Source organism: Cynocephalus volans, chromosome 7, assembly GCF_027409185.1.
Source record: "Cynocephalus volans isolate mCynVol1 chromosome 7, mCynVol1.pri, whole genome shotgun sequence".
NCBI lineage: Eukaryota > Metazoa > Chordata > Mammalia > Dermoptera > Cynocephalidae > Cynocephalus > Cynocephalus volans.
Window position 1 is genome coordinate 77,824,285 of NC_084466.1, and position 15,628 is coordinate 77,839,912.

Below are 15,628 nucleotides of genomic sequence, written 5' to 3' on the forward strand. Positions count from 1 at the left end.
ATGTGACCTGGATAACACTTGATTAAGTAAATCTGTATTCCACCAGCACGACTTAAGGGCAAAAGGGACCAAGTGGTAGAATGAACTGATTGGCTTCTGTGTCTTTGTAATATGAAGGAATTGAACAAGAAGACTACTGATAATTCAAATATTCTATGAATCCATAGGTTTTTAAATGGAGCTAGTTATTTAAGATCATCCGCTCAAAAGCTAAGTTGTTAGATACACATTTAAAAGTGAAGTTAGAATAAAGTCCAAATAGCATTAAGATCAGGAGACTATTTGCTAATGTTAACTGTTTTTAGAATATTTACTAAATGAAAAAAAGGAAGCCAACCCTTATTGAATGCTCCCTGCTCTATTATGTGTTAGGTTCATTCTTAAGTGCTTTAGATACACAATTTTTATTTTATCGTCATAAGTACCCTGTTGGAGGTATTATTTGAATTTTATAGATAAGGAAACTAAGGCTCAGAGAAGTAAGTAGTATAACTAAGTTATTAGCAGTTGTACTACCAAATAAGTGGTATAACTAGAAACCAACTTTTAAAGTTTGTAAGAGCCAGAGTCTGAACCTCTGCTATATGAGGGTCCTTCAAAAAGTCCATGGAAAAACGGAATTAAAAGATAATATGAATCTTTCTACAAACTTTTTGAAGGACCCTCGTATATATAAAAAGTTTATGTTAGTGTTACGTAGACTTTGTTATGAAGAATTTCAACTTTTCTACTGCAACTCAAACTTTTAACAGTAATTTCTCAGTTATAACTATATTAATAATTTCTAAAAATACATTGAGACCCTCAAAACATGATTTCTTGGTACAAAGACTCAGAGATATCAAGAGTCAAGTCACACTACCCCCACACTACACTAAAAACCTGAAAAATTATACTTAGCTTACAATACTCTAAATGGTAGCATATCAGGACTATTAACACTTTGAATAGTGACTGGCAAACCAAAACTTAAAAATAAACACTTACCAACTGAGACAAGGGTATTTCCTCTTCTTTTTCCAATTCTTGAACTTAACAAAACCGTTTTCTCATTTTCTGGGTATGTAAAAAGGGAGTGCTTGGCATGACTTGGTGGTTCAGAATCTGTCAGCTCACCATCTTCCATAAAAGCTTTGGCAATCTCTACTGCTTCTGTTTCAAAATAGTTTTCTGGATCTTTGGAGTAAGTAGAACAAACTTCTATATTTGTTTTCACAGGAACATTAGAAAAAGTTTCAGTTTCACCAATTTCCATTTTTATGTTTCTAGGTAAAGCTTGTTCTTTTTCGAAAAGATGAACATTCTCAACAAGTGATACTTTGGTCCCCAATACCAACTGTTGTCTGTCTTGCTGAGAGAGACATGGAGACATTTTAATAGAGTGCTTATTTTCTGAAGAATCACTTTCGATATTATAGCTATTTGATAATTTAAATTCTTTATTGTAGGCTTTTTCCATTTTAGAGTTTCTGGAGTATTCTGAGGTTCTCGTATAAGCACAAGGAAGAGGAAGTATTTTTGATACATATTGTCTAGATACAGGTGAATGCTGAAGACTGTGTTCAGTTCTGATTAAATCAAACTCCTCTAACATTCCCTTAACTTTGTGAATGGCACGTTCTGAAATTGAAACCTGTTTTCCACTTGCTGTACTAAATCCAGACAAAGCAGATGAATTTACGTTATGCGAAAAACCTTTTTGCAGTGATAGTAAATTTTGGCGGGTATGTATCACAGTATTTTCTTCTCTTGTGAACTGATCTGAATGTTCTTCATTACTTTTAAACGGTACTTTGGAAAAGAGTTGCTTGGAACTATTTTCTATCTCAGAAAACACTTGTCTTGCCTTTTGTAATGAAGTATCTGATACTTTTACAGATTTTCCACTTGCTGTGCTAAAAATCCCAGAAGCATTTGTAGAAGAGACTGACTTCGGAAGCCTCCCTACGTTAAGTTCACATATATCCGAAGTTTTCAAACTAACATAAGGTGGTATTTCAGAAACTTTCTCCAGTCCAGACATACTTTGGTTATGCTGTAAAATCTGTTCACTTTGAATGTCAGCAAAAACCTTACATTTCTCATCATCTACAGAGTTAGGAAAAATATCCACTGAATCACCAAATGCCTTACAATAACCTGCCACCATGTTCATTTGGCAAGTGCCTGATTCACTCTCCATGTTTTGCTTAATAACCTTACTGCAGTTGTCCGTAAATATCTCTTTTACTTTTTTTACTGTTTCATGTGAAACACAGACTATTTTACCACTGGCTGTACTGAATGCAGGTGGTCCTAGCTCAAAATTATTTGAATCAGATATGGCCAACTTAATGGCTGCATTTTTATTTTTGTATGGTGAAGAGTTAGTCACAAGTTTTTGAACACAAATATCTTCATTTACAGTTTGTGGGTATGTATTTGCCTCTCTTACAGGGGACATTACTTCAGAAAAACTAGTGTTTTTTTGGTCTTCATTCTTCACTACTGGCTCAATACCAGAATCAATTTTATTTTTTGAGAGATATCCTGAATCATCATTTATCTCATCAGAATAACATAAATAGCTGTTAGAAAAGCTACTGTTACTTAAGTAAGTTGAATCTTGTTTTTCAGAGGGATAATTGTCATTTTCAGTAATGATACTGTTTGAACTATTTTCAAACGAAGGATTTCCTATGTAATCCTCAGGGTATTCCTTTACACACGTAACCTTGGCAATATTTACTTTTTCCAGTTGGTCATCCAATTCTCCTTCTCTAAGCCATTCTTTTGCTTCTAACAATGAAGCCTGACTCACAGAAATTTTTCTACCATGTCCTGTGTAAAATGCTAAAGCTGAATTTTCAATGGCTGAATAAGGAGACTGATCTGTGTAACAAATTGTAGGACTACTAGCTGTTTCTTTTTTGACATTTTCATGTACTTTAACTTTAAAAGAGATACTATCTGATGTTTTGAAATTTTGGGTTTGTCTATTTAAATTATCACTTAAGAGCCTGGGTAGTACCACAGTCTCATTAGAAACAAGGCTTTTCTCATCGTCATCTAGAGAATCCTGCACTTCTTCACACTTTGGGACAGCTGCTATCTTAACAGTCTCACATACTAACTCAAGCCCTTCTTTACAGCTCTCTCTGTCCTTTAGGGTCTCTGCCCCTTGATGATTAAAACTGGTGATTTTATTAGTATCTTGTTTTTCATCAAAAAGATATTTCACTTTGTCCAAAGACTCCTTTGCAATTTTTACTTTTTTCCCACTAGCTGTATGAAAACACATCAGGGCAGGTTCGTTGATCTTTTCAATTTCACATTCTGGTTGTTGCTGGAGAGTACTCTCGTTTGGGATACTTTCTTTCAATATTTTGTTCTTAACTATGTCTGTTTCCTCATGACTTGAAATGTCCATTTTGTTCTTTTTTATGCCACAAAGTAATTTAGAATTCAAGGAAAAGTTATTCAATTCTTCCGTTTTTTGATCAAAGACATTTACAACTTTATTTAATGACTCTTTGGAGACTCTGATATTTTTCCCACTTGCAGTCTGAAAAGACATACCAAAAATCTCAAAATCTTTTATACTTTGCTCCATCCTACTAGCAGTTAACTGTTCTTTATTTGAAGTATTAACATGACATGTTTCCTCAGCTTTCATAACTTCCAAACAAGTTAAGTCTGACAAACTTTCTTTAACTTGAGTGTTTCCCTCCTTCATAAACTGGCCAGATAATTTAAGATACATGCTGTGCTCATCTGTACATGGCAAGTCATTTTCACCTTTATGAGCAGAAACTGTATCATTTTTACTTGAATCATTGCCATCAGATTCTTCTAAGTCACAAGTGTTTCTACTGGCACCAGTACATTTGTTATCTTCATTTTCTGTATTTCTCTTGTAATGTTCAGTATTTTCCTCAACAAAAATGCCAGTCGTCATTTCAGTATTATTCTGCAAAATTAGTTGGCATTTACTATTTTTTTCATTTAAATTTTTATCATTGTTACGATTTTCTATTCTAGACATGGAAACAACAGAATCATGACATTTACTTGAAGAGAAACTTCTTGGATCTACTTCTGCCAAAGTTTCTTCACTAATATTTTCAATGTCACTGAACAGTTTCACAGCTTTTTCCAGAGCTTCACCAGAAACATTCAGTTTTGTGCCACGAGCAGAATAAAAGCCTCTAAACTCCACTTCATTTTCATCTGTTAAATAACTAGGAGCACTTTTGTTAGGGTTGTTTTTCAACAAGCAAGCAAACTTTCGTTCAACTCCAAATGCACCTTCACATTTCTTCCTATCTACCTTACTGGCAGATGGCGCATTCACTGTGAGATGAAGCTCATCTTTCCAGTCCCCAGAAGTGGTATTTGAGACAGTCATCTGGTTTTCAAGTGCTTTAAAAGTATCATTTTGTATCTTGTGCCTTGGTTTTCTGAACTGTGTAAATTCAAACTGACTTCCTGATTCTTCCAGTATAGTAGAAAGTTCTGTAATTTCTGCTTTTTGGCTAGGTGTTAAATTATGGTTTGAATTAAAATCTCCCTTTAAAGATAATATCTGAGGAGTTGTGTGAGTATTATCACCATCAGAAACAAATGCACCATTCTGGACACACAGAGATACAGTGCTAACTGACTGTGAATCAGATGAGTAAGGTTTGCTTAGTTTCTTTTGATTATCTATAGATAGGGTATTTACAATTTCAATACAAGTTAAACTAGTAGGATACTGTTCTTCAATATCTTTGAAGAACATTTTGCTTTTCTTCATATTATGTTCAGAGAGTTTTATTTCTTTATTAGAAGCTGTTCTGAAGCTACCTCCAAAACTGTGACTTGAAATTGGATCTAAGAGTCCTGCCCATTTGGCCATGTAATCATTATTTCTGCTTGTTTCCATATCTACATCCAAGGACATGTCTGATTTTAAATCTTGACTTAGAGTCATTTTTGGATGTTCCTTTACACTATTTCTATTCTCCTCTAAAATATCATGGACTATATTTGATGAGTCAAAATCTTTTGTAATCAACACTTGGGCTGCTTGTTTGTCACCTACATCTGTATATACTACCATAGCAGAGTTCTTGAGATTGGGTTCTTTTACACAACTGAGTTCTGCTTCATGAAGTTCCTTAGTATTTCCTAAAACAGGATTATTCCTTTCATTACTTATTTGAAACACAAAATTATTCTCATTGTCTGGAAAAAGTTCTTCAGAGTTTGGACTGACAGTTCTTTTTGACATTAAAGTAGTCTCTTCTTGGTCTTTTTGGATTACTGTTAGATTTGTATTTTGGTTAAATTGTACATTCCTTGAAGTCGATGCTACTGTTATATATTTTTTGGGTGGCAATGGCTCAGCTTTTTCAGAATTTTCACTTAAAACAATTATTTCTTGATTATTTTCTGTGCGAATATTTTTGATTAATTCAAAACTGGCTTTGCAATTTTTATATTTTAGTTTCTCTGACACTGTGTATGAATCTTTTCCTTTAGAAGACACAGCTGAGTTTGATGAAGGATCCTTGGAGCTAGGAGTTAAAATAAGGAGAGGTTTATTATCGTGGTCATATAAAAAGCTTTTCTGGGATCGAAAGTGAATACCACTACATTCCACTTCTGAATGTACTGCAGGGTGATATTCTGCAGCCAAGACCTTTTCCTTTACATCTGAAGCTCTGTGGCTTTTTGGATCACATTCATATTGTCTTTTCTGCAGACATGAAGGAAGATCAGTTTCTGGGGTTATAAGTGACTTCAGTTTTTCCTTATTAATTTTTGCTTCTTTACAATCAAGATCCTGATATGTTACTGTATTATTAGAAAAACTGCTTTTATTATTGGAACATTTCTCCAGAATTGTCCCAAAAGAGCTGGTTAAGGACAAAGTTGGCTCCTCAGAAGCATTCTCTAAAGAATTTCTTTTGACTGAAGAATGTAATAAATCTAAATGTAAAAACACAAAGTGACAAAATAAAGTACCATCAACTGCTTTCACTAAATATTTTTTGCTAAGTTAAAAAGGTAATGTTTAAAACAAGAATTACATAAAAAGCAATAAGTGAACGTCAGATTTAAAACAGAAAGACTTCTAAATACTATCTATTGTGAAATTATTACATTTTATACCGGAAGATAAATAGGACCTAAGTGGGTATTTTTTGTAATATGTACCAACTCATTCAAAGCTATCTAGTATCTAGTTCAAGGAAGTAGCTAGCTACCATAAATAAAAAAGTAATTTTTATTTGAAAACATAATTAGAAAAGAATCATTGCTAATACTGATGTAGAAGGAGACAGAAAAGCAAGGTAAGGGAAAGGAATTAGAAAAGTAACCATTTCCTTTAGTTAATTCTGTCTTTTATATTAAAAACAAAAAAATTTTTTGAAAAACATGATCTATACATGAAGTGCATGATGATGACAGATTACCTAACTCAATTCCAAAGGCAAATGAGTTAAACTGCTGTTAATTTTCTTGACCCTCTGAATTTCCTATTAACAAGTCAAAGTTTTTAATCTCATTTTATTTAATCAGTGACCACTCCTATATATTAGTTGTTTCATTTGCTTTACCTCTGATATACATAACTTCAAACATTTTTCTCCAGAAATTAACCCAAACCTCAAACAGTTCCTCAGTACTTGAATTCCACCAACCCTACTATTCTCTGAGCCATTATCACCCATTAACATCTCACAGGAAGATAAAAATCAGTTTTTTAACATACACTTCAGTTACTCATAAATGAATTGTGGCTAAAACAAAAAATGAGCTTTACTGTGCACAGTCTGGAGATCCAGAGATATAGCAGTAACTCTAAGCAATCTAAATAAGAAAACTGTGCAATGACAACAACAAAATCCTTATTTCAGGACTGGGTTACGTTAAATTTAGCTAGCAACTACCTTTTTTCCTCTTTTTTTAAAACATGCTTTAGAGAAAATACATAGTAAATAGCACCACATATTTAGAGTTGTCCACTTTACAAATAAGCACTTTTGTTTTTTTGAGGCTGGCTGGTGTGGGGATCTGAACACTTGACATAAACACTTTTATATATGCAGATCCAACAGAAAAAAACAAAAAAAAAACAGGATTGAAGAAAATGATCCTGAACATTGGTAATCAGATGCCTAAATAATAATGCATATAGATATTGCCAGATATTTAATAGAATACAGGTTTTTAAAAAAACAGGAAAAAAAAAACCCTACAGAATTAAAGCAGATAGTATGTTTTTAAAGAAAATTAAAGAAATTCACATATTCAAATAAGAGAACTTATCACCATAAAACTATTTGCACTATTCACCCACACACATACACAAACAAAAGAGGTACCTGAATCTGCATTTGTAAATGTAGGGGGTGTGTCAAAAGCATTTGCTTCAAACTGGGCTGAAGGATTAGTTATTTCTGATTCTTGGTCTTTCTGTATTTTTTTTCCTAGAAAAGATGATTCATAATTTATGGTATAAATAAACTTTTTTGTTTTTTTTTTCAAAGTGGAAATTAAACCTGTATTCTTCAAAGTGACAGAAGTATGTGTGACAGTGGCTGGCCAACTTCCATTATCAGTTGAACTCTGACATAAAGGATCCTCTTTCTGTGAGCAAACAGCACATATTTCCAATCCACTTTCAGAGGCTTCAATTTCTTCTTTAAAGTTTGGATCAGTCACATTACCTGAGAAAACTGCACTGAAAGTCTCTTCAGGTGATTCTCTTATCCTGAATATAGACTTTTTGATACCCTGAAATGGAGAAGCTATTGGAGAAGTTCTAGATATTGCCTGCTTTACCCCAAGAACAGAGTCTTCATGAGACTGAAGACACTGCCCTTCATCTCTTTTATTAATCATTGTTTCCTCATGTAATATCTTCTCTGATTTTGGTAGACTAGAAATATGTTGCAAAGAATCTTCTGAGGTAATAAAGTTGGTGTATTCTTTCCCTATGTCTATTACGTTTTTTTCTGAATTATTTTGATCACAAGAAGAAATATGCAGTAGGGGTGTTTTCTCCATCTGGGTTCCATTTAGACCTGAGAGGGTTAGCTGAGACCATTCAGAGACTGAAGGTAGCACAATCTCCTTGGAGATTTTGTCACTTCCATTCCCAAAGGGCTTCTGATTTGTTACATTTGAATCTAATGGATCACTGTCTTTTGGTTCCATTTCAGATAAAAATGAATGTTTATTTCCTTTCATTTGCTTTTTAGCTTCTTCACAGTCATCAGTTTTTGTTTCATGGAAAATTCTTTTCCTAGTCCTCCCAGTTCTTATTTTTTGTAGATTTCCTATTCTATACTTAGAAAAACTATCTTCTTCAGAAATATCTGCAACTGTTTCATGTACTACATCTTCTAGGACATCTGGCATTGACCTTCCAAAGTGGTCTTTGCAACCATTCACTTTACCAAATGAATTTCCCAACATTTTCTCCAGTTCTGTTAAAATTTAAAACAGAAGCACATTAATAAACTTTTAAAACCACATAATTTATACTATTCTCACAACTTTTCCTGTAGAAATAGTACATATTACATAATTCAGCTTTTACAGGGTTATTCTGAGCACTAATTTTTTTTGGTTAGTTACCCTTTGCAGTGGATAGAATTGTGTCCTTCCAAAGTTTAATGTGTTGGAGGCTTGGTCCCACTGTGACAGTGTCAAGAGAGTGGGAAATCCTATTACAGTAATTGAAAGGTGGGGCCTTGAAGAGAAGATTTGATTGTAAGGACCCTGCTGTAAGAAAAATCTAAGTGATTCATTTTCAGAAATAATTCAGGCCCAGCCTGAAAGCTGTCTGACTGGTCCAGCCCATTCCTGTTGCTGAACAGATAAAGTTCTCCTTGAGACGGCAATGAGTTACTAGCCCTTTATTGTTCTCTTCCTTCCCTAGTGCTTCTTCTTTCACAGGGTTTCAGTGGGCCTTTTTGACGGGCTTCTCCTGAGCACTCAGACAAAGAAATTTCTTACAAGCGGGTAGTAAATCGGGTAATGTTAGATGTGCACCCTGTAGTGCTATCAGCCAATGAGGAGGTGGGGGCAGGGACTTGTGCTCTAGGGAATAAATTGCTTGCTACAGCCCTGCAGACACCAGGACCTTGCAAGGTCGTAATTCAAGTCTTGCTTTGCTGTACCTCGTGTCTCCATGTCCATCGTTTGGCCTTGGACGGGCGAGGGCATTTCTCACACCTGCCATAATGAACTGTTTAATGGTGGTCATGGACATGGTTCTGAGGGCTTTAAGAGTGTGTGAGAAGTTCTCTATCTCTGCTCCCACCATCTTGCAATGTGATACTCTGTGTCACCACCAAAGAAGACCCTCACTAGATGTGTTCCCTAGATTTTGGACTTCCCAGACTCTGTAACAGTAAGCAATTTTGTTTTCTTACAAACAGCCCAGTTTCAGATATTTTGTTATAAGCAACATAAACGGACAATACACCTTCTTCTGGTAGAGCCCGATTCCAATGTACCCAAAGCAGTTTATTCATAATCCAATCCATAATAATCTTTCTTTACCAACTCTACACAAGTAAAACTCACCTAATTCTACTATGTATATAACTTAATATTTTAAGACCTATCAAACCAGATGCTCCAAATCAATTTTGTGGCTCTACAACAACTGAGAGTAAAATCTGATTTTATGTTAAACTAAGTTTGAAATAAAGGTCTCTTCGGAATTAGTGAACTAAAACCTCATTTGATGTGCAGACTGTTAACTTACTCTTGTAACAAGTAGCCGAATCTCAGCCAAACAGGGTTCAAGTAAGGCAAACATACACCTGTAACCAATCTAGCTGTTTCTGTACCTCACTTTTTTTTTTTTTTTTACCCCTGACCGGTACTCAGCATGGTGTTGTCTGCACCATGCTCAGCCAGTGAGTGCACCAGCCACCCCTATATAGGATCCGAACCCACGGCCTTGGCGCTACCAGCGCCATACTCTCCTGAGTGAGCCACGGGGCCGGACCTCTGTACCTCACTTTCATTTTCTGTATGTCACTTTCCTTTTTCTGTCCATCAATGTTATCAGACCATGTGGCAGCCCTGGAGTTGCTCTGAACCTATTCTGGTTCTGGAGGCTGCCCAATCTGCAAATCATTCTTTGCTCAATTAAACTCTGTTAAATTTAATTTGTCTAAAGTTTTTCTTTTAGCAGATGGAGTTACAAGTGGGATCTGAAGTACAGCTTCCAACAACCCCCAGGAGCATTAAATGATCAAGCGAGGTACTCATAGGGGCCATTTATGTCCACTGCTCTCCCACAGCACCTGGGGATTGTGGGTAAGTTCCTTCTCAAATTCTGAAGCTCCATGAATTTGTGTTTTCAACTATGTGAGTTTGGGCAAATGTTTATCAACACTGGGTCTGGAAGTCATGGCAGAAACTAGACTGGGTCCAGAATTGGACTGGATCAGATAACTAACTGGATTGGATCCCATTAGAGGCCTCAGATGTCTGGCTGGGTCAGACAAAAACCGGCAGTAAATGGCAATTACTGCAGGGGGGGCGAACTTCAGCTTTCAGAAACTCTCAGGGATTTTTGTGCTTTGTCTTCATTTCTTTTTCTTGCATGCTTAGATAGAGAAAAATCATTGGTTAAGTTGATCAAGGGGATCTTAGATCCAAGATTTAATATAAAAATGGGATCCTTAATTTCTGAAGAACTGAGTACTTCACCTTCCAGCTATGCCTATCTTAGGTCCTGGAAGCAGCAAATACTTACGGATGGCGAAATCTTTCTAAAGAGAACTTAAAGTTACGGTGGAACGTTCCAAATGAACACTGCACTTTAAGAAGTACATTAAAAAATGAGGGTTCCCGAATTAAGCTCATCCAGAGATACTTACTGATGTGCAGAAGCTTCTAAAAAGATTTCAGAATATTTATTGCTTCTTTTAAAAGACTCTTTACAAAAGGCCGGGGGGGGGGGGGGGGGGGGGGAGCTTAAGCAAATACTTGATTAAAATAATCGAAACTGTTAACCTCTTGGCTCAGCTAATATCCATCAAAAGGCGAAAAGAAAGCTAGATAAAGTGTTTATAAAAGGTAGGCCCTCATGTAAAGTAGCCTTGCTTATTTTTCAGAGCTATCCATGCTGAGTCAAGGTATAGAGAATGCTTTCTTTGCCTTATTTGTTCATGGGCTCCACCCTGAACTAAGTAATTTTAGCTAAGAATCAGAAGCTAAGTTAAAAAGACTGCTTATTGACCCAAATCAGTCTCTAAAATACACCTTTCTGGCATTTAGCTGGCTATTTTGAAACCATTTTGCAAAAGAAATTTACTATAAAGGAAATCTCCATTTGTAAGAGTGTCTGCCTCCCTGCACCAGGAAGAGGAAGAGAACTGAGTCACTAAAAACTCCTACAGTGAAAAAAGGCATTAGTTTAAATATACATAACAAGCCTTATCCTTTGTTTAAGGTGCTTTTCCTGACCATCTTGTCTTAACTGGGTCTTTACCTACATCTGCCTTCCTTGGTTTGGGTAAATGTTGTTTATTATGGTGTTTAGGCCTGAAGTCTCAACTCTGTGCTTTTAAGATGTACATTTTCTGTACTGTTTTACCTAAGTTATCCCTTTGAAAACGCAAATTTAGGGTAAAAAATTCTAGATGATTATTACAAATAGGATAAGTAAAGCAGAAAGTGATGAGGTTAAAACAAAGACTAAATCTATCGAAGGTTGGATGGATCAGAGGGATCCCTGTGGTCTTCCAACTTTACAGGACTCCTGACCAGTCCACTCTACTTACCCCAGTTTACAGAAATTTTAAAAAGTCAGAAGGCAGAAATTATAATGAGCAAACTAGCTAACAATCACTTAGGGCAATAATCAGACAGGTCAATCAAGAAAAGGAAAAGAAAGGGTCCCTTGACTCAACCCCTAGCTGGAATGGGACAAAAGTTTATAGATGAATTTGTCATAGTTTGAAAAATCTTTTTCAGTAACATGAAGTTTTAAAATCTTGTTAAATTAAGTAATAGTTACTCAATAAACATCTGAGTAATTTCTAAGTAGGTGAAAATACTGAAGCGTTAATCACTAAAAATGGGTTTAGGGTATATACTACATACTTAAACATCTTTTTTTATTTTTTCTGTGGCTGGCACAGGTATCTGAACCCATAGTCTTGGTGTTACAAGGTTACACTCTAACCAACTGAGCTAACCAGCTGGCCCCCAACATCTTGTTTTTATGCAGTATAGCGAAGCTAAATATATTTGGATCTGTTAATAAACATGAAAAAATTGTGTTATGAGGAAACATGTTTCTCAGAAACTATGAAAAGGTTTTCATCTACAAAATGTTAATATCGAACAGTTTTAAATTGCTTAATTGCTTACTTCCTAGGTTTCCACTAGAAATTAAAATTACTAGAGTTAAAAATATTCTAATATATTGTTATTAAAACCAGTCCTTATGTGAGAAAAGACAGGTTTTTGGTAAGTAAAGCTTACATGAAAGATGTGCTTAAGGGGGAAAAAAAAAAAAGGTAGTTTTTGTTCTAAAGTAGAATGATTGGTTATTTCAAAATGAGAACGTGGAAAGGTTGTAGAAAGTTTGTGGAAGATGAATCCTCTGAAGGAAAAAAATTTTTTTTCTTTTGACTGGTGTCCAGAGCCATAGAGCCCAGCTGTTGCCTAAGAGCCTGCCTGTCCGGAGCCATAGAGCCCGGCTATTGCCTCGAGGCCTCAGAGCCCTGTTTGCTGTTATCTGCTGTCCCTCCCTCTCCTGTGCACTATGGGTGTAGGTAACTTTGCAACTTGCCATAGATAACAGGGGAATTTTCCGTTTACTGGAACAACCCGCCCTGCGGTTTTCTCAGTAAACCATCTGCTGCTCACTTCCTTATCTGCTGATTCCCTCCTGCTGGCTATATAAGCTGTGACCTTCTGGCTAATAAACGAGACTTGATCAGAATACTGTCTTGTCTCCATTTCTTGTGTCTCTTGTCCCATCCAATTCCCACTCCCCCCTCCAGGGTCTGCATTGAATATCCCGCGGGTCGGGACATTTCTGGCGCCCAACGTGGGGCACTGGAAACAGGGCATACCATGAGGAAGACGACGCATCAGAGGGTCGACCACTGAAAACGAAAGAGTAAAACCTTTGTCCGCCGTGGGAACCTGCCGCGTCAGGATAAGGTGAGTAAGCGCACCCGATAATGGGACAAGAATTAAGTTGTCATGACGTCTACACAAGACAGTTACAAAAGGCTTTAAAGACACGAGGAATAAAGGTTAAAACTGATCTTAAGATTTTTTGATTTCCTGTGGGATCTTTGTCCTTGGTTCCCAGAAGAAGAGACTATTAATTATAAAAAGTGGTCTCGAGTTGGAGACGCTTTACAAGATTTCTATGAGACTTTTGGGCCGGAAAAGGTCCCCGTTACTGCCTTCTCCTATTGGAATTTAATCAGGGACATGATTCAGGATAGGGAAAAATCCCCAGAAGTTTCAGAAACTGTGGCCAAAACTGAAAAAATATTAAAAGACAGCTCCAAGAATGACCTCCGAAATCCCTCTCACCGCCTAGGGAGGATGTAGATCTAATCTACCTAGAAGACAAGAGTGAGGAGGTCAAGGCAACCGGTGCCATACCTAAGAGATCTACAAAGTATCCACTATTAAAATTAAGGAGGAATCATTTCCAGTCCTCCAACGAATACTCGGTCATCCGTAGATTGTGGTGATTGCACGGCTTTCCAGGCTGGCTGGTCAGGCACGTCATCCCTCGAGTGGCGGTGTGTCAATAAGGATAGGGCTATACCTACTGCTGATGGGCGCCCTGGCCCATGCCCCTGTCAGACTTTTGCTGATTCTATGCATAGCTCTTGTTACTCTGCTCTTCAGCTATGCACCCATGGAAACAGTACATATTATACAACCACCTTAGATAAAATTTATTCAGGGTCTTTCGGAGGGGAGTTTGCATCTCCCCCCTCCGCTGTCGGATCACCCTCGTCTAAATATAGCCTAGCTCCTTGCACGGGCACAGTAGGCCAACCTACTGTGTGTTGCTCCCTTACTGCTCCTATTCATGTATCTGACAGAGGAGGCCCTCAAGATCAGGCTAGGACATTTAAGGTACAAAGAAAAATAGAAAAAATGATCAAAACTTTGTCCCCCCCGTTACAATATCACCCGACAGCCTTGACTAAGGCCAGGGACGAGTTTAAACTCGACCCCCAGACCTCCAACATCCTTCAAACCACCCATAGCTTGCTTAATGCCTCCAATTTTAAACTTGCTCAGAACTGCTGGCTTTGCTTAAGCGTAGGACAGTCTCTCCCCCTTGCCTTCCCCGACTCCGCTTTCCAATTACTCCTCTGAGGGACAGTGCTCCTTAACCCTTCCTTTACAGGTACAGCCTTTACAGTTTACTAATTCCTCTTGCTACCACTCTCCCTCGGTTAACAATAGTTATGAAATTAATGTTGGCTTTGCCACATTCGCTCAGTGTTTGACAACTGTTACCATCTCCACTCCCCTGTGTGCTCAGAATGCCTCGGTCTTTGTGGGAACAATGAGGCTTATACCCAATTACCCACTAATTGGACGGGATTGTGTGTTTTAGCTTCTCTCCTACCCAATGTAGACATTATACCCGGAGATGAGCATGTCCCTGTCCCTTCCATTGATCACATAGCTGGGAGGGCCAAGAGAGCTGTGCAGTTAATTCCCTCACTTGCTGGACTGGGGACTTCTGCCGCAGTTGCGACTGGAACTGCTGGCCTTAGCCATTCTATATCTCAATACACCAAATTGTCTACCCAATTAATCTCAGATATGCAAACTATTTCCCAAACTATACATGATCTTCAAGATCAATTAGACTCCTTGGCAGAAGTTACATTACAAAACAGAAGAGGCTTAGATTTACTAACTGCAGAACAGGGAGTTATCTGTTTAGCCCTACAGAAAAAATGCTGCTTCCACACCAACAAGTCCAGTATAGTCAAAAATCGAATCAAACAGCTGCAAGAAGACCTGGAAAAGAGAAGAAAACAACTAGCGGATAACCCCCGTTGGACCGGGCTGAATGGATTTTTGCCTTACCTCCTCCCCCTTTTCGGACCACTTGTATGCTTGCTCCTATTGCTCTCATTGGGTCCTTTTCTGTTCAACAAACTTATGGCATTCATTAAACAGCAAATTGAGGCTATTCAGGCAAGGCCTATACAGGTCCATTACCAATGCCTAGAGATGCAAGAACAAAGTGGTTCACATGTCCCGCTGAATTCAAATTAGTGGGATGCCTCCCCTGTGAGCTGAACTGGATAACCAACGACGGGTAAGAGGGTAACATCCCCACACCACCTAAGACAGGAGGGCCGCCTCTGCTGCAGCCTAATCCTATGACGGGCACAGTGTGTGGGATAGATTGCCCCAACCTAAGACAGGCACAGTTCCCGAGGGGTTCTCTTTGCTTGAAATAATAAAAAAGGGGGACCTGTCCAGAGCCATAGAGCCCAGCTGTTGCCTAAGAGCCTGCCTGTCCGGAGCCATAGAGCCCGGCTATTGCCTCGAGGCCTCAGAGCCTTGTTTGCTGTTATCTTCCGTCCCTCCCCCTCCTGTGCACTATGGGTGTAGGTAA

General features: G+C 37.6%; 1 protein-coding gene across 1 annotated transcript in view; it reads right to left on the reverse strand.

The window, feature by feature from the left end:
* The window catches only part of BRCA2 (BRCA2 DNA repair associated), a 70,375-nt gene that overhangs the window by 41,415 nt on the left and 13,332 nt on the right, over positions 1-15,628 (reverse strand). The window contains exons 9-11 of the mRNA XM_063101548.1: positions 14,218-14,225; positions 7,356-8,454; positions 988-5,955 (exon numbers count right to left, since the gene is read on the reverse strand). Coding sequence (XP_062957618.1) covers positions 988-5,955; positions 7,356-8,454; positions 14,218-14,225 — 6,075 coding nt within the window. The remainder of the gene's footprint in view (positions 1-987; positions 5,956-7,355; positions 8,455-14,217; positions 14,226-15,628) is intronic.